The sequence below is a fragment of the Aquarana catesbeiana genome, linkage group LG05, assembly GCF_042186555.1.
Source record: "Aquarana catesbeiana isolate 2022-GZ linkage group LG05, ASM4218655v1, whole genome shotgun sequence".
In the NCBI taxonomy this organism is placed as follows: Eukaryota; Metazoa; Chordata; class Amphibia; order Anura; family Ranidae; genus Aquarana; species Aquarana catesbeiana.
In genome coordinates, this window is record NC_133328.1 from 167,870,960 (window position 1) to 167,895,777 (window position 24,818).

The following is a 24,818-nucleotide window of genomic DNA, read 5'->3' on the forward strand; positions in this document are numbered from 1 at the left end:
CCAGCGAGAAAAATATTTTTCATGCTTGCAGTCATTCCTTGTAATTGTGGTCTTTCAGTCCCTTTATTAGTTTTATTGCCCTTCTTTGAACTCTCTCCAGTTCCAGCACATCCGTTCTGAGAACTGGTGACCAGAACTAGAAATAGTACTCCAGATGTGGTCTAACCACTCCAGATGTGGTCTAATCAGAGTTTTAAAAAGTGGTAGGATTATCCACTGTTCAAATTCCAAGCATGCACAATAGGCACGCAGACTAACTAATCTGGCAGCACCTTCACCTCAACCAGGATGTTTTTCCATCTCTGTGTCTGGCTCTAGTACAAATCAAAATGTTCTATTAATAATGAGCCTGTTAGTGTTTTGTTACTGTTGCCCACCTATCAGTTGAACTGCTTTTGGATGTTCCATTTATCCCAAAATACCCGAATCCTGTGCCCTTTAATGAAAAAGATAGAAAATGGGATTTTTGTACTTACCGTAAAATCCATTTCTTGGAGTTCATTAGGGACACAGGTCCCACCCCTCTGTGTTGATGATCTACTCCTAATACTGTTTTTCTACAAAACATAAGCATGCTGGGAATGGAAGGGGTTATACCACACTGGTCCATGTTTTTTCTATTTGTCAGTGTCCACTTCTTCCTGTAGGCAACAGTATAACCCAATTGCCTCAGAAAAACTGCATCCTGTGTCCCTTAAAGTACGTTAAGTACAGTACATAACAGTTTTTTATGATCCATTTGAAAATAGATGTTTCATTTCAATTCAATTTTTGGCAAAAGTCTGATAAAACCCAATGAATGCTTACTAACAAGATATTCTTTCTTAAAAGGGAGACGATGGTGATCCTGGCAGTCCTGGAGATCAAGGTCCTAAAGGAGGCAGGGGTAGGAGGGTGAGAATTCTGTTTTTTAAAGAACATATTTGCTTGCTGCAAAAACAAACATATATGCAATTCTGCTTTTAGTTAAGATTAAACTCACCAAAATGTTTTGTTTTTTTTTTGTTTTGTTTTTACTGTGTGTAACTTGTGATAGATGGCACTTTGCAGTTAAAACTCCCAAAATACATATTTTCTACATTACTGTGCTGTTCACAAAAAAAAAAAAAAAAAAAAAAAGGACTGAGTTTTTTTAGAATGGGAAATTACTGAAAAGTATATTAGTGAATGCAAACCGTGCTGAAATGAGTTTCAGTAGAGCCAAATTAAATTATTCTAAAAGAGGTAACGCAAACTGTTTAGCTACCATTAAAAAATAGTGTGCTAACTTTAAAAAGTATCAAATCTTAGCCTAGGGAAACAGAAGAAAAAACAAGGGGTCATATTTATTAAGCAATGAATGTGACAGTCACCAAGTATTCACTGCAGGTGAATTTTACTGGTGCATTAACTTAGAGTAGATAAGTAACCATGAGTAAATGTTTGGTAAATGTTACATCAGGAGTACCTGAAAGTAAGATCTAGTGACAATAAACTCAATTCACAAAGTTTTAATGCCAAGGACACATTTTTACAATTAATTGAACTCATCTGAAAAAAAAATGTCACCTTGCAAAAAAATATGTACAAACATAATAGTGATAAAATAATAAGAGTCCCTGTCATTATTTTGTGTTATCCAAAAAGGAAGGCATGATCTGACAATGGCTTGAAGGGTTGGCCAAACAAGAAAGTACTGGAATGTCTTTAATATCCACTTTATTGCAAGACACTCCCTTTGTACAATGGAATATTTATTTTTGGGGTTTAATGATGCCTCTGCCTACCACTTATCTCAAACAGAGGGCCTCCCCCGTCCAATTGTGCTTTTCTTAGGTTTCTCTACAAATCTCGCCCTGCATAGGGCATCCAGAACTAGTTGGCTTTGCCACATTTGTCACCTTTTGAGGGGAGGGGAAGCAGGTACCTGTTTTTTACAGGTACCCTGTCCCCACTTTCGGGAGACCGGGCCGCGGCGAATTACATCAGCAGCTCGGCCCCCTCCTGGCCCCCTCCCCCTCAAACAGAGGGCCTCCCCCGTCCAATTGTGCTTTTCTTAGGTTTCTCTACAAATCTCGCCCTGCATAGGGCATCCAGAACTAGTTGGCTTTGCCACATTTGTCACCTTTTGAGGGGAGGGGAAGCAGGTACCTGTTTTTTACAGGTACCCTGTCCCCACTTTCGGGAGACCGGGCCGCGGCGAATTACATCAGCAGCTCGGCCCCCTCCTGCTCCCTCGCCTTCTGCCGGGCCAGTGAGAGAGCGCAGCACACTTTGCGCATGTGCAGCAGGGACCCGGCCATGGAGCCGAAAGGCTACACTGCCGGGCTCCCCTATAATGGCAGCGGCAGCACCCGACCAGCCGATGTTGGGGGGGGGGGGTATGCTGTTTAAATAGGAACACATACCAAATATATAGCAGGGTTTTCTCAAATTTTACTAGAAAAGTTGAAATACACTTTAGGCTGCATTCTCACCTGTGTGATAAGACGGATAACATTTGTTGCTCATTTTTGCAGGTTTGTTGTGCTACAGCATAGGGCAGTCCATTCACTTGTCCTAGGTGCAAAAAAGTAGCTCTTGTACCTTTTTTTTTTACAGCATTTTTGAAATGTGTATTTTGGCATAGTTCTCATGCATTTTGTCTCTTAACAAAATGCGTGACTATTACCTGCATTTGGGGTGCAATTAAGAATTCATGGTACTGCAAGTGTGTTTTTCGCATATTCCCAGAATGCCAAGGTGTTAATGGGGTCTGTATAAATATTAGATTTTTGGTGAAAATGGTGTGGATGCCCTAAATGCTATATGTATTACATAACTGCCCTGTATGGAACTAGAATCAGACTTGAAACAGTGCAACTGGCGAAAGATAGGGGGGAAATTCCGATACCTAACAGTAGATTATATTTTATTGCAGCACGACTGCAACATTGGTATGGCTGGGAGGAGGTAGACATGCAGGATCCTATACAGAAGATTATATTAATTTTAAAAGTGTCCCCCTTAGTTCAACTAATCGTCGCTCATTATTTTCATAATAAAAGAAAGTTTCCTACCTTTCATCTAACCCAAAGGCTATGGGAGGCAGTACGAACTATTACTCAGCATAAGGGCTATACGTGACATATGCCTATATGGGATAATTATTGTTTATGTGAATTAAATAATTAAATAAGCTGCCAGAATTATTAGAATGGAAAAAAGCCGGCATAATATTCCAGCTATATGAAGGAGATATCAGGTATCTTATTATCTTTTTTTCTTGTTTTTTTGGAAGCAATTTTTCATTTAATTCCAACTTCAAGCAAAGCTTTTTTTTTTTTTTTTTTTTTTTTTTTTTTGGTTTTCTTTCAAATTAGTTTATTGGGGTTTACTGTCAATTACAATAAAGACAAGACAAAACAAAAAAAATCACAAGTATAGATTCTTCATACAAAACTTATAGAAAATTGTTAACAGTGAGATAAGGAACCGTCGCATATGCCTATGACATTCGGAAGTCTAGCCTATTATGGAGCAGTACTAGGTCTGTATCCTCACTTGTGGTAGTCGAATACAGTTACCCCATCACCCCTAACTGGATCATACTGTGAAGGGGTTATACAGATATCTGGATACAATAACCTTAGTATTCGTGTTGCTCAGAAGTATCATATATTGTGAAACTCAGAATTTTGCATAACACAAGAACAAAATTAGGGTAAACTGAGGGCAACTAAAACTATATCAAAGGGGAAGGTAAAGAAAAATATAGTTACCATCATTTAATTCAGATACCACAGTAATCAGAATACAAGACCTTGGGTTTGGCAAAGTTATGGTTTAAGATCTGTAGATGCCTCTGGTAGAGGAAACAAGCTTGCCAAGATCTTACAAAGTGGTGTGCTTTAAGTTTTTTGAACGCCAATAATTTTTCATATCGGCACTGTCTATTAACTCTTGTAGTTATTTCTCTCATTGTAGGAAGGGTAGAGGTTTTCCATTTACTCGCTAAGGCTGTTCTAGCTGCAAATAGTACATGGACTATTACAGTTCTAACTGTAAGAGGATACGTATCTAGTCCTATATTCAGGAGAGCCAGTGCCGGAGTCAATGGCGTATTATGCCCTATGATTTCGCTTAAAATCATTGCTATATTTTCTCAAAAGGTCGTTAAGCGAGGACAGTTCCACAACTCATGGAACAGGTTCCCTATTTGATCACATCCTCTCCAACATTTGTTAGTGGAGTCGGGAAATATTTTTGACAATCTGTAAGGGGTCATGTACCACCTGTGATACATTTTTTGAAAGGTTTCCCAGTGATCAACACAGGAGGACATACTGTAACTCAGGTGTATGGATTTTAACCATTGTTCAGAGAGAATTCTTTCTCTAGATCTTTTTCCCATTTGAGCATGTCCAGTGTTTTGGTCATCAGTGTTGGACCCACCATCAAGGTGTTGTAAAAAAAGGAAATCCCCAAATGAACGTGTATGATTTCCCCTGTAGGAATTCCCAAATAGGGTTTGGGATTTCTATGTATTCTTTGCATTTGGTAGTCGCATGGAAATGTCTAATTTGCAATAACCTATAAGTATCGAAAGGCAGCTCGCTTTGTTGTAGGTTTTGTAGAAAGTTTATACCCCTTTTATGACAATCTCTGAGCCCCTGTTCACACCTATGCGAATTAGATGCAGCTTACACCGCATCCAATTCGCAGGACATTTTAAAATACATTCATTTGAATGTATCTGGTTCACATATGTGCGTTGCATTCGCACTGCGCATTGCACAAAAAATGTGTGCGTTTTTTGGGCATTGCGGTGCAAATTACAAGCCCATTATCTTCTATGGGAACGCATCTGATTCGCAGATGCATTGCGTTCTGAACATGGATTTTCTCCTTGTCCTCACTACACCGCCCCCCCGCTCACTGATCCGCAGCTACAACGCAGAGAAACCTCTGAACAACTGATTTTTATATTCCCAGTGAAACCTGAGCTTCAATTCGCACCGCACATGTGTGAACCCAGGCTGACATCAAAACCACTGATGAGCCATTCATACGTTTTAACTGGGATGTCTAATTTATGAGTGGTTTCTTTGTGGGCTATACTGGTAGCTAGGGTGCGCCAGGCCTTTAAAGTGGCTCCTAGTGTAGGATGGGGCACAGTGGAAACAACTAAAGGGGACATGAGGGATGTGGCTAACAGCACTAGGAAGTCCTGGTGTTTCGTAAAACTTTGTTCCATGTTGACCCATAGTTTGTCACCTGACTTTTGAACCAAATGTTTAACTTGGTCTACCAAGGACGCATTGTAGTAGCCCAGGAGGTCCGGTAGACCTATCCCACCATTCTTTTTCGGTAGTTGTAATGAGGAAAGAGCAATCCTCCTATTTTTGCTTTGCCATATGTATTCCCTCAATAGGGTGTTGCATTTATTGAAGAAGGAGTTAGGGATATGGATAGGGAGTGTTCTAAACAAATATAATATCCGTGGGAGAACCTGCATTTTGAAGGCAGCTGATCTTCCTACCCAAGAAAGATGGGTTTTCCCTATTCGCCGTAGATCTTCAGTGATATTAGTCAGTAAGGGGGGGAAATTAACCTCGTAGAGTGAGTTAGCTGGATAAGAAAGTTATATTCCTAAATATGCTATAGATTTAGAACCCCAGGTATATGGAAAATCTTGTTTCAGTAGATTCATTTGTTCTTGGGGTAGTCCCATGGCAAGTATTTGACATTTATGGGAGTTGACTTTATAGTAAGAGACTCTCCCAAATTCTTCTATCAATTGTTGGATTCTATGTAGTGAATTATAGGGCTCGGAAAGGGAAAGAATAATGTCAACTGCGAACAGACCTATTTTGTGTTCAGTTTGTCCCACTATTAATCACTTGATAAGGGAGTCAGACCTGATGGCCTCAGCAAAGGGTTCTATTGCCAGGGAGAATATGATTGGGGATAGAGGGCAACCCTGTCTCGTGCCATTCGAAAGGTTGAATGACCCAGACAGGACGCCATCAGTATATACCCTCTCCGAGGGGTTATGGTATAGTGTCATAATAGCAGAGTACATTGACCCAGACACCCCAAATTTAGACAGTACCAGTGAGAGATATTCCCAATGGACTCTGTCGAATACCTTCTCAGCATCCAGAGCAAGGAGCAGAGAAGGCACCCGACAGGCCTCAGCGTGATGTATTAGATTGATCATCCTCCTAGTGCCATCGGGAGCTTGTCTCCCCCTCACAGAACCAACCTGTTCTGGTCCTAAAAGGAGTGGTGTTAGGCCTAGAAGTCTGTTTGCTAGTATTTTGGAGTATATTTTTAAATCCTAGTTTAGAAGCGATATTGGTCTGAAGTTTTGAGGTTGGTTAGGCTCCTTTCCAGGTTTAGGCAGAGCCACGATAACCGCTTCTAGCATTTCTTTAGGAAAATGACCTGTTAATACTGCTTGGTTGTAGAGGTTAACCATGTGAGGGCCTAGGATTGATTTAAGGGCTTTGTAATACTCCGAAGATAATCCATCTATTCCCGGTGATTTACCCAAAGGGAGGGATGCGATAACATCTAGAATTTCTTTCAATTCTATAGGGCGATTTAGGAGGTTTATAGAGGTTTCATCCAGCACTGGTAGATTTAGTTTGTGTAGAAAATTAGTGATTACTTCTGTGTTGGGTTGGGGGGTGCCAGTATCGTCCTTTAAGTTATACAGCGAGGCATAATATTCCCTGAATGTTTGGGCTATCCCAGAGGGGGTCAAGGGCTGTTTTATCTGTTGTATGATGATGAAGTTGGGTAATTTTTTCCCTGGCTTTTTTTGTTTAAGTAGTAGTGCCATTTTTTTCCCCGCTCTGTTATGTTGTGAGTAAGTCAATAATTTAAGACCTTTGATATATTTATCATGGTCGGATATTAAAACTGTTCTAAGTTCCTCTCTGAGGAATGTGAGCTTGGACAGTAAGGAATTCTGGGGTGACTTTTTGTGTTGGGTTTCAAGTGTGTCAATTTCAGCAAGGAAGGTGGAGATTTTTAAGTTTTTCTTTTTCCTCTCCCTGGAGGCCATCTGGATCAACACCCCCCTTGAGAAAGCCTTGTGGGTACACCAAAGGTTGAATACACTGCTGGAGGATTCCGAATTGAAGAGAAAGAACTCCTCCAGCTTTGTGTTCAGCTCCGTTATATATGTAGGATGCGAGAGAATATATACGTATTGTTCCGCCATAATGGCACATATTTATCTGTGCGACCCTCTGAAATTTCCAGAGAGATAGGGGCATGGTCGGACCATGTAATATTGTAAATTTTTGCCTCTGTTACCCTTTGGAGAAGATTTATATCAGTTATAAAGCAGTCAATTCTTGAATAAGGGTTATGGGGATTCGAGAAAAATGTATAGTCTCTCTCCGACATGTTATGGTAGCGCAACGGGTCATGGAGATATTCCTGTAGTAAGTATTGTTTGAGTCCTGCTTTCCTTGTTGTAATCTTGGAGGTAGTGTCCATTTCCAGATCCATCGGGATGTTGAAGTCCCCACATATTAACAACTGGCCCTTCTGAATTGAGCGAGCTTTGGCTAGGGTCCTCTTGAGAAACCGTATTTGATGCCTGTTGGGAGCATAGATATTCACTATTGTGTAAAGGACTCTGTTTAATTCTGCAACTAGAATTGCGTATCTCCCTTCTGTATCCATCAGTGAGGTATGCAATTTAAAGGATATCGTGTCTTTTAAGGCTATCATTACACCTCTTTTTTTTTCTTTAAAATTGGCTTGATAGACATGTGGGAATCGTTTATGGGTGCATTTGGGAGGTTTTGTAACCAAGAAGTGAGATTCCTGCACACAGAGCACATCACAATGATGGTGTTTGGCTTCTTTCCATAGTGCCCTTCTCTTATAGGGGCTGTTGAGGCCTTTGGCTTTCAAGGATAAAAATGTAAGTGCCATCAAAGGTATTCAGAGAGCTAATGAGAGCTTTGACTTCAAAGTTTCCATATTGCTGAGTAAGAAGAAGGTAAATGTGGTAACCAGAACATAAGAACATTGAACAAAGGGAGACAAATGGGATACTCGTGTCGGAGTAGGTGATTTTTCGCCTAGGAAGGATAACATGTAGGGTACAGATGAATCCTGTACACAGATCCAACGGGGGTAATCGAGTATAACCGAACAGGATCTTAGTATGTACAATGTAATTTTTTTTTTTGCATCAGAGCCGTAACATAATAGGTATGCAGGCCTGGGGTGCAATCTTGAGCTTGAAGGTTCAAGTGTTCGACGGCAGGTCAGCAATATCCTCTTCATCTTGAGGGAGGAGTCCCCAGGATTTCATCAATTCCAGACCTTCATCCAGAGTGGATACGATCGAGGTCTTGTTGTTTCTGTCAATAGAAAGTTTAGTTGGAAATTTCCATTTGTAGAGAATATTATTATTTCTCAGTATCTTGGTAATGGTGATAAGGTTTTTGCAGGCTTGAATGGTTGCCTGTGAGAGGTCTATATATAGCGAAATTCCAGAATATGGTTCTGGTAGAGAGTTGCGCTTACGGGAGAAGTGCATAAGCTGATCCTTAACATGGAAGTAGTGGATTTTAGCTATCACATCTTTGGGCACCCGATCTGGTAGATAGGACGGCTTTGGGAGGCGGTGAGCCCTATCTATCACCAATTTGTGTGTTTTGGTCATTGGCAGCAATTCTGCAATCATTTTCTGCAGGTATGGGCGGAGTTCTGCCGGGGGGATCAATTCAGGGATGCCTCTAAATTTGACATTATTCCTGCGGGAACGGTCCTCGATGTCTGCCATTTTGATTTTTAGGTTGCGGATTTCGTCAGCTAGCTCATCGTGGGCATCAACCACTTCGTTATGTGCTAGTGTATAATCGCTCAGTTTATTTTCAATATAATCAACTCTGTCTCCTATGGCTGCAATCTCTCTATTTGTCCGTTTCATGAAATTTGATATGTCATGTTGTAATGCTCCACGCAGTGTAATGAGCATGTCTTTGAGAGCAGAGTCAAGTATAGGCTGTCCCACTGTAGGGAAAGCATCTAGCTTCTCACTGAAGCCGTTAGTGTCAGTGAGACTGACAGTGTCAGGGGAGGAATCACTCACTGTGTCATCACCAGCCGTCAGTTTCCTCCTCTGTTTCACAGGGCTATTGAATGTGTATGGAGGAGAGCGGTCTCCACTGTCCTGAACTGTATATTCAGACTGCAGTGATGTGTTCTTATTGGCAGCAGCCGCTCCTGATCTCTTCTGTGTGAATCCAGCGGTGCCATCTTGTGAGGTCCGCGGCTCCGAGACTCTGTAGAAGTCAGTGAGTCTACGGTGCCCCTCACGGACTTTTCTCTTCCCCCCGCATGCCACTTCCACCTCTCTGGCCCTGCATCGTTCGGTGGATGTCAATTAGATGTGCCAAGTCACGCTGTGTGTCGCCTGTCGGATCCTGTGGAGCCGGGGGAGATTCACAATGCGGCCATCTCCTCAGGCTGCCGGCCACGCCCCCCTCTTATTATCTTTTAATACACTAAAAGATCGCTATCAATTATCAAATAAAATTTTTTATCAATATCTCCAAATACGTCATGCACTACAAAGTCAGACCTCAAAATTTCAACTACAATACAACCCCTCTAAAATATTATCGAAGGCAACCTCAGTACTTTGCACAAAACAAGGGTTAATAGGAGACCTTTATTCTATTTTACAAACTGTAGAGAGTACTGGGAAACAAGTAAATAGCTTTACCCGTTGGCAAAGTGATATAGAAAATTTGGATGAGGAGGATTGGACATGGGCGATGGAGGTATTACCTGAGATATCCCTCTCGCCATCTCAGAGGTTGACTCAGTTTTTTATTTTACACAAGGCTCATTATACCCCACAAAAGCTCCATGCTTGGGGAAAATATACAACACCACTATGCCCTCGTTGCTCTCTATCTAATGGATCTCTTATTCATATGCTTTGACGATGCCCAAAACTCTATCGTAAGAAAGAGTATTTTTAACTTTAAATTAACTATGTTCTACAGACGTAATAGGGACTCCTAAAATTGCATTGTTGGGAATAATCCCTGATGGAGTGTTACCAGTAGAGACGCAAACTATGTGGACTAGGTCCTTATGTTTAAGTTAACATCACCCGGTGACCCCGCCCCATGCCTATATAAGTCATTGCGCACCACGCACATGACATTACAGCGGGAGAGAGCGTTGTGTCAACATCAGAAGAAGAGAAGAGGGAAGAAGACAACGGAGAAGACCAGGCCACTGCTAGCAACAGAGCGGGCAAAAGAGCAGAAGATAGTGGAGGAGCCCGGCAGAAGATACCAGAGAGTGGGAGAAGAGGCCGGAGAGGCCAGAGAGAGCGGAGAAGTCAGAAGAGACCCCCAAAGTCGGAAGAGACCCCCGGAGCTGCCTAATAAATTACTTTAAAAACCTGTCTAGTGTGTTTTTTTATTGACACTTTTTTTCCCCCAGGTGAATGGGTAGGGGGGGCTCCCAGATTGCAAAAAGCCCCCCACCCGCAGACCCCGACAACCAAAGGCCAGGGTTGTCGGGAAGAGGCCCTTGTCCTCATCAACATGGGAACAGGGACAAGGTGCTTTGGGGTGGGGGGCCGCAGTGCGCCACCCTGCCCCAAAGCACCCACCCCCCATGTTGAGGGCATGTGGCCTGGTACAGTTCAGGTGGGGGGGGGGCGCTCGCTCTTCCCCACCCACTTTCCTGACCGGCCGGGCTGCGTGCTCGGATAAGGGTCTGGTATGGACTTTGGAGGGGGACCCCCTTGCCGTTTTTTCAGCGTAGGAGGTTCCCCTTAAAATCCATACTAGACCGAAGGGCCTGGTATGCTCTTAGAGGGGGAAGCCATGCTGTTTTTTTATTTAAAATTTGGCATGGAGTTCCCCCTCAAGATTCATACAGTCTGTGCCTGGTAAAGTCGGATCCCCGTTCATTGAAGTCAGACGCGTCTCTGACTTCAAGTCGCAGGGCAAAGTCGGATCCAAAGTAGGATGAGTGTCGTCTCGCACCAGTGTGAACCCGGCCGTAGGATAAAAGTTGGACCAAAGTAGTGCAGGGAGCATTTTCAAAGTTGGACCGACATGTGTTGGACCAGTTAAGACGGCTCCCTTAGGGAAACATTCATTTTCACACGCATGTGTCATGAACTCCCAATGTCGGAGCGTTTGTCGCACAGTGTGAACCCGGCCTTAGATGTGATCTTGTTTTGTTTTTCCTTTTGTATTGAATGTTTAATAGTAAAAAAATATTTGATAAAAAAAAAAAAAAAAAAAAAAATTAAGATTTTTATATACATTTTTATTTTACATTTCAGGGTAATTCTGGTCGGCCAGGAGAAGAAGGTGGTCCAGGGGAGAGGGGACCTCCTGGGCCCAGGGTAAGGATAATGTTTAATGCAAATCATTATCTTTTAATTGACATTTTACTAATCACAACTTTTTTCCTATTTTTCACAGGGTTCCAAAGGGTCAACAGGAACAGTGTCCTTCACAGTGAGCAACCTCTGTTTAACTGTATTGCATATTAGTTATTTGATGCTACAGGATCTGTTTTTTTTTTTTTTTTTTTTAAGAGCGACTTCTAAATACGTATAACATCTTAAATTTCCTCAGCTTTGTTTTTGTGGTGAAATAGCATTTGATTAGTAAAAATACAGGTTAAATGGATTTCCAGTTTCAGTAAGAAGTGGACTCTTGACGCTGTCAATTAATTATTACAAAAGGGACTTCAGTGGCCATATCCTTCTAATATTAAACAATGGAACTTTATAATTGCAGCTATTTATATGAAATTTCAGGACTATGTATATCCTTTCTTTTTTATCCTTTTTTTGATGCACTTCTTGGTGCATTTGCAACGCGTTTTTCAAAAAAAGAAGCAAGATGTACATTTGCATTGCGCTTCTAAAAATGCAATTGCAATCAGAAATACGGAAATGTGAACACGGCCTTATGAAAGCAATGTAAACACTACCTACACTTTATAGTAATTATTGTTATATTACAATTAAAACAGATTTACTAAGGGCCAACTATAGACAGAACCTTTAACACAGGATAAAAACACTGTCAGGATTTTACCATGGTCTTTTGCTTCATGGGTGAGATTCCATTTAAAGACAGGAAGTAATGGGAATTTTCCCCAGTGGGCACAGAGACTGCAACAAAACACTTATTTTTTTACTAAAAGGGGGATAGGTTAGCACATGGGTGCTCAACCTGTGGCCCTCCAGTTGTTGCAGAACTACAAGTCCCATTAAGCATTGCAAGGCTGACAGTTCTAAGCATGACTCCCAAATGCAGAGGCATGATGGGCCACAGGTGGAGCACCCATGGGTTAGCTCCTTTGTCAGATTATTATTATTGCCTCAGTCTTGCTATCCCATTGACAACCACTTCCTTTCATTTCTTGTCTTGCTGTCACAATACTGAAGTGAAATCTCCCCACCTAGGTCACAGAAAAGTGTATAGATAATTGAAGTATGACTTGCTGAAATTTCTTCAACAGTATTACTTTATGATAATTTTTACTGTTATTTTTTTAGCCCTGTGAGCTTGTAAATTTCACAAAAGAGAATTGCCGTGAGTAAATTCATCTTCTATCCTTTTCTATATTTATAAATATGGAGAAATGGTATGAATCGTTTTAACTAACAATGCTTAATTTATTTCTTTATAGCCTGCTTCTCAGGTAAAACTATATATTTTTACTAAATTGTCATTATGTTATGTCAGTTATGTGTTATTGAAAATAAAATTTAAAACATTTTTTTTTTTTTTAAGGTCTTTCTAAATGCCCAGTTTATCCAACTGAAGTAGTGTTTGCTCTTGATTCCTCTCAAGATGTTCCATCTGCAGCCTTTCAAAGAATGAAGGACATAACCATTTCTCTTGTAGAAAAAATGGAAATCAGTGTGAGCAATTGCCCCAAAGGGGCTCGTGTTTCAGTGGTCACTTACAGCAACACTGTTCAACATCTAATTCGTTTCTCTGATTTTAAGAAGAAAAATCTTCTTTTGGATGAAATTCGTAAGATTCTACCTGAAAAGACCACAGCTCAAAGAAACATTGGAGAAGCTATGAGATTTGTGGGTAGAAACATTTTTAAACGTATTAGACATGGGGTTCTCATAAGGAAAGTTCTTGTTTTCTTTGCTAATGGAAGATCACAAGATGCTGCTTCAATAAACACAGCTGTATTAGAACTTGGCGCTCTCAACATAGTCCCTGCAGTTATTGCCTTTGAAGATGTACCCAATGTCAAGACAGCCTTTGCGGTGAGTTACTAAATTTTAAGTATTTATAAAACTACGGTAGAATTTTATTTTATTATTAATACATTTTATTAACCACTTAAGCCCTGGACCATTTTGCTGGCCAAAGACCAGAGCACTTTTTGCGATTCGGGACTGCGCCGCTTTAACTGACAATTGCGCGGACGTGCGACATGGCTCCCAAAGAAAATCAACGTCTTTTTTTGTCCCACAAATAGAGCCTTCTTTTGGTGGTATTTGATCACCTCTGTTTTTTTTTATTTTTTGCACTATAAACAAAAAAAATAGCGTCAATTTTGAAAAAAACGCATTATTTTTTGCTTTTTGCTATAATAAATACCCCCCAAAAATTAATTAAAAAAAAACATTTTTTTTTCCTCAGTTTAAGCCGATACGTATTCTTCTACATATTTTTGGTAAAAAAAATATCGATTGGTTTGCGCAAAAGTTATAGCGTCTACAAAATAGGGGATAGTTTTTATGGCATTTTTATGAATATTTTTTTTTTTACTACTAATGGCGGTCATCAGCAATTTTTACGTCAGACAATTTTGGTGAGATTTTGGGAACATTCACATTTATACAGCGATCAGTGCGATTAAAATTGCATTGATTACTGTGTAAATGTGACTGTCAGTGAAGTTGTTAACACTAGGTGGTGCTGTAGGGGTTAAATGTGTCATAGGGATGTGTTCTAACTGTAGGGGAGATGGGCTAGCTGTGACACATTAATCATAGCTCCCCATCACAGGAAGCTATGATCAGTCACACTGTCACTAGGCAGAATAGGAAATGCTTCTTTACATTAGCATCTCCCCGTTCTTCCTCTCCGTGAGATGATCGCGGGTATCCCCACGGACATCGAGTCTGCGGGACCTGCGACCCGACTCACGGAGCTCCCGGCTGGCGCGCGCCGCCGGTGGCACGCACGCGACGGCATGGCAGCAAATTTAAAGGGACGTACAGGTACGCCCATTTGCCCAGCCGTGCCATTCTGCCGACGTACATCGGCGTGCACTGGTCGGGAACCGGTTAAGAACCTAATAAAACTAATCATCTTAAATTCCAATGGGTTGCCAATATTTTCATTTGTGGGAGTACTGTTTTTTAGGTGACAAATATTATTAGGAAGAAATTTTAAAAAATTTCTTTAACAACTGCTTAGCTAGGTTTGACATTAAGGCCTGGTTCACACCTATGCATTTTTTAATGCGTTTTCAGTTATGCAGAAACACACGACAGTCCATTTAACATGGTTTCCTATGGGTCACGTTCATATCTGTACATTTTATGGAAAGGGCCAGGGACTTTTTTTCTGGTTTTTGGTTCCATAGACTTCAATAGATCAAAAACATGTATTGAAAAATGCAAACTGCACCTGGAATATGCAAACTGCAACCTGCATAGGTGTGAACCAGGCCTCAGTTTCATTGCCATTAGTGAACAATTCCTCTTACACATCAGTGACCAAATTATTTTATTGTAATCTAACATAACCTTCCAGTCCAGGTCTGACTTTTTTATTGTGCCTTCATAAATATCTTCTTTCCTTTAAGCTGACAACAAATGGTGTGCATTTATAAATTGCCAGCATGCATTATATTTATCATTGTAATTCGCTGACAGTTACCCATATTGTCTTTGCGACCTGCAGACAATCCCCTAAGCAAAGTTGACTTTATTGTACACACGGTTGGTTTTTCCGATGGAAAAAGTGCAATCAGATTGTGTTGTCGGAAATTCCGGTCATGTGTGGGCTCCATCGGACTTTTTCCATTGGAATTTCTGACATACAAAGTTTGAGAGCAGGATATAAAATTTTCCAACAACAAAATCCGATCGTTTAAATTCCGATCGTGTGTACACAAATCCGACGCACAAAGTGCCATGCATGCTCAGAATAAATTAAGAGACAAAAGCTATTGGCTACTGCCCCGTTTATAGTCCCGATGTACGTGTTTTACGTCACAGCATTTAGAACGATCGGATTTTCCGACAACTGTCTGTATGCAAGACAAGTTTGGCCCAAAATCCGTCGGAAAAAATCTGATGGATTTTGTTGTCGGAATGTCCAATCAATGTCCGATCGTGTGTACAGGGCATTACTATAAATTCTCCTACAGCTTAAAGAGTAACTCCACTTTCATGGAGAAAAAAAAAATATATAGCATATACGATTGCAACACAAGTCATATTATGATCGAATGTTATTAAAAATTACCTTTCCTTTCCAATCTGCAGCACTGTAATTTTAAAGTGCAATGCATTATGGCTACCTGGAGGTGTTCACACAGACATATTTCTGATTGCAAGCACACTTTTTGGTTTTAAGAAGGATGAATTTTTTTTTTTTTTTTTTACAGAATATAAATGCAATCAAAATGACTACCTACTTTAGCACAGTTTAGTTACTAAAGATACTGTGTATTGCTTAAGTTTCTAATTTAAGCATGTTTTAAAATAAGACCATCTGTTTTATCTATTTAGAGCTAAAATATTCTTAGCATATGTTAAAACAAATCTAGCCACTAGCACAAAACGTAGCATTCATGTGTTGATTTTTTTTAAATGAGCATGGGAATAACTTCTGCACCAGCAATTAGATCAGGTACTGTAAGGACCACCTTTGAGAGATATCAGGAGAAGTTATTCTAAGTTCTGATCTAAGCTTAAACATTCTATAGTTTTTGCAATGGAAGAACTGTTTATATTTCTAAGAATAACCTATGAACCATATTGTTATACTTTTTAAATTGCGCATGTCTGCTAGTAGGGCAATAAGCTGATATCTAAACCAGACAAAAATAATTTTAGAGAGAACACCAAATAATACTTATCTGTCCATGTTCCCAAGATCAAGTCATAAACACTTGGACAGGGTAGTTTGTGTGGGCAGCAATGAACCTACCAGTTTATTTTTGTTTCTGGAAACCAGAAAAAATCCAAATAAACATGGGGAAACAATACAGACTCCGTGTATCCATGTGAATTAAACTCAGGACCTTAGAGTAGTACGGTTAATTACCTAATCACTGTGCTACCATCATTTCGTTATATTATTATTATATATACTTTAGAGCTCATCAACTGAATTACAAATAAATATGTGGAGACAAATATGTATTAGTCATAGCTGCATCGAGGCTAATTATGTTTTTTTATTTTTTTCGTTCCAAAAATCATCACTGTTTTTATGTAGATGGATGAAAGCAGAAGATTTCAGCTGTTTGTGTGGAAGAGACTACAAGACCAGAGACTGGAAGTGATTTCACGTTGCACTCTATGTTATGGTAAGATCTCCAACCAAAAGCTTATACATCTTCTTACTTATATAATTAGACAGAAAATATACTATACTTATGACTTCCTATTGCAATGTCATTGGTCAACATCACATGTAGTAATGAGCCAGACTGCCCTGGGTTCAGTTCCAGCAGGGTTCAGTGTGGCAAACCTGAACCCCATTTAAATCAATGGGAGCTGAATCTATCAAATTAAAAAAAAAAAAAAAAAAAATCGCCATTTTCTGGGCTAAAAAATTGCATGGGGTGGAGGCACTGCCCTGGTGAACATGTATAAATAAAATTTAAAAAAACTATTCGGCTAGGAGCAGTGATTTTTTTATATGTTTAAAATGAAACATAAAAAAATGGAAAATTCCTTTAAAGCTGATCTCTTTTAGTGAACGTTGACTAGTTCATCTGGACCACCTCGGTCCAAATGAACCAATTACCTCACTAATTGATGCAATGTCTGTGGGAGCTGTATAAACTTCATTTAACCTCAGCTACATACAGTATAAATGTCCTACTCCCAGAACAAAACCCGGGCAGGCTGAGCACTGATTACCTATTGACAGGCTTTGTATTCTCTAAATTCTATACAGTAAGTGAATACAAAGCATCCTCTGATTGACTAAGTAAATAGTTGGATGGAGTTCTGCTTTAAATTACATGCCTGAGGGGTGCCCTAATCATGCCTGTGAAGGGCGCCTCCCTGTGATGTGCAAAAAGTGCTGCAGCAACACTGACAACACTGAAGGGAAAAAAGTTTTAAAATTGCTGTCAAATGACTTTGACAGCTGTTATTGACCCTCCAAGGGTCTGCTGTGTATTTTGGGGGACTTTTGGTTGGTTTGTATTCTTCTTTTTTTTTTTTTAAAGCTGACAATGAACGTCATTTGCTGGCAATTTAAACTGTATCATTATTTTTCTTTGTAAATCACATTTTTGCAGTAGCACATCGTACAGTAAAAATGAAAAAAAAATACATAAAGTCCTCTCAAAATACATATTAGACCTTTTGAGTAGGTTTATAACCATACGCAAAAACAAACAAACTTGAATTTGGACCGAATCATTTTCTCATCCCTACTCATGTGTAAGTAGTGAGGTCAATTTGAACTACCTGTAGGGGTTTGTGTGTTGCAATTTAAGCCAGCGATTCAACAGCAAAAGGGAAATAGTTTTTGTTGATCTGTTTGTAATGAGGATATATAAATCGGTGTAAATTTTACAAATAAACCGTATCACACTTGTCTTAAACAGGGGCTAGTGTTAAATTTTGTTATGATAGGTGGTAACTAACCTGGGTGATTTATAGTCTTTGTGAACATTTAGGTTTTCTTCTAAGCTTGGTTTAACTATGGTTACTCCCTTCTGTCAGTAGGAGGCACTGTTGTCTTTAGCATTAGGATGACGAGCTGCAGTGAGACTAGTAGGAGTTTCAGGGCCGCTGAGCATGCTGGGAGATAGTATAAATTTGGAGAAAGTCAGGTGATCGATGTCCTCCCACTCAGACCTTGGTCTGGTGTGGATGTGTAAGAAACAGCTTTGTTGGGTGAGGCCTGGCCATGTGCTCGGGGGCTCTGTCAGAGAGAGACTGTATGCTGCCTGAGGACATAGGAGAGGATCTGCCAGAGTGCAAGAGGCTCTTTTTGCTTGGGGGCATGCGGAGAATCATGGAGTTCTGAGATAAGTACCAGAGTTTATCCTTCATGAGCCAGGGACAGTGAAGAGGCTGGGAAAGCATCAAGGGTAACTCATCCAAAGAAACCCTGCATGCTCTATACCTACACAGCTGTTGCTATGTAGGTATAGAGCATTGGGTGCAGGCCTAGGGCCCTTGCTGTCTACCTGGTTGTTTTGCTGTCTACCTAGTTGTTTTGTTTTTGGAGTCTGCTGATCTATCTGCATTAGACATGTGCATTTCGAATAGTTTTTGAATTGATTCAAATACTTTTCAAATCCAATATAATACAAAAGAATATAATAGAATATAATAGAAAATAAAAGAATATAATATAATAGGATAAAAGAGAACAGAATAGAAAATAAAAGAATACAAAAAAGTAGAATAGAAAAAAAAGGATAGAATAGAAAATAAAAGAATAGAGTAAAACAGAAAAAATGGAATAGAAAATAAAAGAACAGAATAAAATAAAATAGAATACGAAATTAAGGAATAGAATAGAATAAAAAAAAATAGAATAGAATAAAATAGAAAGACTATAACTATCTTCTGAAATTTGAATTTCAAAAGAATAAATTTTAATTTGAATAGAAGAGAAAATAATATAATAGTAAAGTATAGAATAGAATATAAAATAACAGAACAGAATAAAGTAGAACAATAGAATAGAAAGAATATAAAAATATAACCATTTTCCTAAATTCGAACAGAATAAATTCAAATTTGAATAGAACAGAAAAGAATAGAATAAAATAGAAAAGAACAGAACTAAAAATAAAAAAGTAGAATGGAAAAAACAATAGAATAGAATGAGATAGAAAGAATATAACCATCTTCCAAAATTTGAATAGAATAAACTTGAATTAGAATGGAATTCGATTCAAATGGTATTTGAAAAACTTCGAATCGATTTGAATTTGAATAAACAAAATGAATTCCAAAAACGAATTAAACTAAATAAACAAATTTAACTAAACAAATTTATGTAAATAACGAATCAAAACGAAACAATTTTTTTAATCTGCACATGTCTAGTCTGCATATTGTCCTAGGGTGTCCTGTGCCCTAACCCTGTCTCCTGCATTTTTCTGTTGTGAGCAATACAATAAACTCACTTTTGTTTATTCTAAAAGTGACTGGCACCCATCTTTTCTGCCAATGTCCACACCCACCATGCCTAAGAACCAGCACCCTGAGGTAAAATGTCAGCCCTTCCTCATGCCGGGGGTCAGGGAGGCACTACATAATATAGTTTCAAAGTTAATTAAAAAAAACACATACCCATGTCCACCTGCAGCTCATCCAGAGGATAATGCAAAACCCTTTAAAATGTTTTGTCCTTTTGCTCCAACAGCAAAAAAAACATACAAACAAAAAAAAATCTTTCCTGATCCCTAAAGGCAATTGGATAATCCCTGGGTCAACAATACACAGTTTTGTTTCTTAAAAATATTAATAGCTAGTTAGAGTGTATAGTATGAATGTAGAAGCGTGTCTGATCTTTTTGAAGCAATCTACTGAGTTTACAAGAACTAGGTCCTCTGGAAGGCTATGCCAAATTTTCAATAAACCCCTTCTGAATTTGGAGAGTAAACTTCTTTACCTCTAGGCACAAAGAGTACCCCTTTGCCTTTGACCTTGCACCACGTTTACTATATGGAGCTGTTATGTGTAAAGAAAGTGATCACCTATTCACTTCTTCTCAAAGGAGAATAAATTCCATTCAGTTAGTATTTATTAATAGCTGATTAGTTGCCCTTTGTTGCACTCTTTCCACTTCTGCAACATCATTTTTTATGAACTGATGCCCAAAACTAGACTGCTTATTGCTTCTTTCAAAAAGAAACAGAGTATTCATTATTATAAGAATTTATATAATATAAGGTTTGTGTCATGCCAAATATACAGATTTAGTACGTGCTTACCATGAAGACAGTTGCTCCTAGAAATTAAAATATTATGACCCAAGGGTTAGAGGTTAGAATCTCTATCCGATTTTAAATGCTGTCTACTTACTGGTCTTGTGAGTTTTACTGTATTACTTGTTCTGGCAGACTCCCATCGCCTGGCCTGGAAGTGATTGAAAATCTCCCTAAAGCCAACCATACATGGATTGAAATGTTATTCCTTTTTTATGACGGTTAGGGATTTCTTTACATATTAAAGATCCTGTGTTATGTTTCAGATAAATGTATTCCTGATGAAGAATGTGAACTGGATCCCATACCTCCTACCGAAATAGATATGGACATCGTCTTTATACTGGACAGTTCTCGGAACATTAGGAGTGATGTCTTTTTGCACGCCAAAGACTTTGTTAGCTCAATGCTTGATCATATTGTTGTATCATCTCAGCCAAGAATACAAGGCACTGGAGCTAGAGTAGCTCTGGTGCAACAAGCCAATCCTAGCTTTCTGCCTAATCGAAATATAAACCCTGTCAAGACGGAGTTTGACTTTGTTAGTTACAATGACAGGAATCTAATGAAACGACACATCGAGGAAGCTGTGACACAACTGGAAGGCCCATCTTCACTGGGTTATTCTCTTCAGTGGATAATAGAAAATATTTTCAAAAAGACTCCCAATGCAAGAAAGCACAAAGTCATTTTTACAATCCTTGGAAGTAAAACAAGTTTCTGGGACAGAGAAAAATTAAAAGAAATATCCAGAAAAGCCAAGTGTGAAAAGTTCACATTATTTGTCCTAGCTTTTGGAAAGGAAGTAAGCCATAGTGAACTGAATGAACTCTCTAGTCTCCCCCATGACCAGCATGCCCTACATCTGCTTGCAGTTGCAAAGCCTGAGCTAATGTATGCTGAAAGATTCACCCAAGCATTCTTTCATCTTCTCAATAGTAAGTGACAATTTACCATTTACCATTTAATGCAGGGCTTCTCAACCAGGATTCCGTGGAACCCTAGGGTTCCTTCAGCAGTTGCTGGGGGTTTGATGAGCACTGAGCAATTTCTGCCTCTTAGAAGTTCGCACTGACACCTTTGATCCTTTTGCCTATCTGGGGGGTAATTCTTCCCAATGACCACAAGTGTAAGGAGCATTCTTCCCAGTGACTATCACACTAATGTATCATGAGCTTTAGATATAGTCATTTTTTACCGGGGTTCCCCTAGACCAGAAAATATTTTCAAGGGTTCCTATGTGTTGAGAAGGTTGAGAAAGGCTAAATTTAATGTACAGACATTTGGGTGTAGACAGAACAATGACAACCTTAGACCATGGGTAAAAGTGACTAATGTGCTGCCTATTCCCTTGTTAGGCAGTATAAAGTTAATCATAGATGATACTCTTCTGTTTCCCTTTGAAGGTTTCATCTCAGCCCAGCTGTAAATGGCTGGTAATGATGCAAGCGTTGAAAGAATGTGATATCTATTCAGGACAGAGAAATGGGTTTGTTTTAAACCCCCCTCCCAAGCATATACTTCCCTTTCTTTGTCTCCCTCCACACAAATTCCATGTAGCACTGGAAACACAAAGTACTTACAGGTAACTTGCACCATATGTAATTTGGCTAATCAGTGCTTTCACATGGGGAGTCTATAGCCCTGTTTAACCTATGATTCCAGTGGCTTGTATCTTACGCAGGGATTGTTTCTGCTTCAAGCTGCTAAAATGAATAGCGGGGGAGCAAAAGTAAAGGCTACTGAAAAGGGCTAAATTAAGATGAACTTGTTGCTTTGCCCTTTGTGGGCCTAGCACAGGTTAACTTTAAACTGAAAGAGTACTCGGCTAAAAGGGCTTCACTGTTGAGGGGTGGTTCACCTGTGCAGTCTACAAAGTGGCAAGCATTAGAATATGATGCTTTTGTGGTCCCATTTAAATGAGAAGGTAGGCCAGGAAAGCCAGCACTACTTCTTGAATTAAAGTACCATCTTATATGTATCCTCCTCCTGAAGTTCCTATGTAGTGCTAAGGTACTTGACCTCAAAATTCAATGATCAGATCTTGAAGAAATGTCCAATTGTCTGGCACTGTGCATCTTTAACTTATTTGCTCCTGACATTACCATAACTGATAACCGTTTACAGGTCACAGAAAATAGTGGCTTATTCTCAGGTTGTGCCTGTCTCATCAAAAGGACCAAACCTGCAGACATTGCAAACTGCTGAGTTTTGATTGTCTTACAACCCTTTTCCTAGCAATCTTTTGAGTCTTGGTCTCCTGGTGTTAAAATAAATACCTTAATAACTTTCTCAATTTATTTTCTTTACATTTGGAAGGCAGTCCAGAAGCTTAATATACCACTGAGCTGAATGGTCAGAGCACATATTGCTAATTGCATTGCTCTGTATTAAGCAGGAATTCTGTTCCTGGCTTTGGTGCCATGCAAGATAGTAACCATAATAACCTACTGTAATAGAAAGCTTATAGATTAATCTAGCAGCACACTTACTGTATATAGCCTGAAAAGAAAAAGCACAGACATATGTCGATGTTGCAACTGAGAATGAATTAATGATGGCTCTTTTATTCATTCAGTGCTGAAATTCTTTACTCTTTTAAATATGACTTTGGACCTAAGGAGTTTGAGTTGCTGCACACTTTGCTGTCAGCACTGATAACAGATGAGCAGTGGTATGCCCTGGCTCTTGCTGTGTTATGTGGTTTACTGACCCTTAAAATTCAATCTGTTTGTTTTTTTTAAATTATTCGATAGCAACCTGACTTTCTATCTATTTGCCATTTACAACTTAATATTTTTTTTTCTTCAGATGAAATCAACTCTTATCCAGGATCAGCTTTTCAAGCAGAATGTGAGGGACGTGGAGATTCATTGATCTCTCTTACAGAAAAGTAAGCTGAGATGCTATATACCCTTTCAATATATTTGGTTTCCTTGAGGAAAATATTCAAATAGTATGCAAATACTATTGCATGAAAATATGTGAGTGAATATCTGCTTTTGATTATGCATCAGAATAAAAGCCTCTTCAAACATATTTCACATAAGATTTTCTGCTACTTTGTTCATGTGAGATGAGACCATAATAGATGAGGATAAGAATACTGTTATTTTTTTTCTATACAAGATGATTATTGGTTGTCTTGGTTTAATTCAGAATGCAATTTTTGATATGTACGCTGTTGATGTCCCCCATTGGCAGTGTCCCTTTAATATTATGGACCATGATTCTAATATTGATCACTAATTAACCTTATTAGAATGTCCTTGTATCACCTTTATAAGGTAATGTTATTGCTAGCATTAGCCTTGTGTAATAATTTTTATCCCCTTTTTTTCTTTTTCTTTTTCAATCTTTTTTTATTTTAACACTAATGCCTTTTTTCAGTGCACTGATTTTTTTCTCCTCTCTGCTGACACTTCACCTCAGATTGAGGCTTGGTTTCCTCCTTATGGAGTGCAGTGGTATTACTTCCTCTCTGTGTGATGGGAAGTGCATCACATATGAGAGTGAGGCTTGAGAAGCAGGCTGGCTGAAAGGGAGGCTTGGCTAGCGCTCTGATCAGTTCCTGGTAGATGGACTGATTCAGGGCACAGCTTACCGTTTTTTTGTACTTATTTTTTCATTTTTAATCTCCTAATTTAGAAACATGAGATACATGGTTCTCTGTTTCATTAATTTGTTCTTAATATAACTATTCAATTAATCATCCTATGAACCTGAAAACCGGAAGTGATTCTTACTTGTTGCACTTCCGGTTTGTAGACACTCCCAGTTGGGGTCATCTTCTGTTTATAAAGCGGTGAGGTGAGGGTGGTCCATACCCCAGATGATGGCTCCTTAGCTGAAACCTGTCGGGTGGACCCCTCACGATCGCCGCTATTTGATCTCTGTTTCGTTCTTCCAAATGTGAGTTTGTTTTTTATTATTTTAATAAACTAGTGTTTTAAAACATTATTACGCTATGTGAGTTTTGTTTGCTCCTTGCATGGCATATGAAACTACACGTTTGGCTTATGCTGGATTACCTATGGGAGAGGAAGCCGTGCGGATCCCCCTTTTTTCTTTCCACCATCTGTTGATGACATCTGACAAGACGCATTTCCCAGAACCAGTGGTTATTATGCTTTTTTGACTTGTCTGGCGTACGCCATTTCAGGTCAATTTTTTCCGGTAAGCCTCCTCTACTCCTGGTGTTGGCCCCGGCACTGATGTACAATCTATGCACACTTGTGGTTTCCCTTCTGCCCACTTGCCAGATTTGGTGCGACTTCTGCCCACTTGCCAGATTTGGTGCGACTAAAATTCTGTGAATACCATCTGGCCATGCATCACCCCCTTTGAACTCTGTTGATGTTTTCTTCACTATTTTTCTACACATTTTTTATGGACTTTTAAAGTTTTATGTTTTTGGTGTCTGGCTCATGGAACCAGCACGGGTTTCTACTAATCACTGGCACATCTGATGATTAAGCATTATTGTGTATTTACTTTATATGTGATCAACACTGATTAATTATTTGACACTATACATTTTATGATCATACATTTTTTGGTAGTATTCACTATTTTTATATGTCTTTATTGTAATACACACGGCTGTGGATGTGATATATAGCGCCACACTTTTGTTTTGTTTTTTTTCTGCCTTGAGT

The 24,818-nt window shown here is 39.2% G+C and overlaps 1 protein-coding gene across 2 annotated transcripts in view; it reads left to right on the top strand.

The window, feature by feature from the left end:
* The window catches only part of LOC141144549 (collagen alpha-4(VI) chain-like), a 418,531-nt gene that overhangs the window by 306,662 nt on the left and 87,051 nt on the right, over positions 1-24,818 (top strand). For both annotated transcript variants that reach the window (XM_073630331.1, XM_073630330.1), the window contains exons 31-38: positions 832-894; positions 11,312-11,374; positions 11,454-11,489; positions 12,542-12,578; positions 12,780-13,273; positions 16,470-16,560; positions 20,427-21,098; positions 22,972-23,053. In XM_073630331.1, the coding sequence (XP_073486432.1) occupies positions 832-894; positions 11,312-11,374; positions 11,454-11,489; positions 12,542-12,578; positions 12,780-13,273; positions 16,470-16,560; positions 20,427-21,098; positions 22,972-23,053 (1,538 nt within the window). The remainder of the gene's footprint in view (positions 1-831; positions 895-11,311; positions 11,375-11,453; positions 11,490-12,541; positions 12,579-12,779; positions 13,274-16,469; positions 16,561-20,426; positions 21,099-22,971; positions 23,054-24,818) is intronic.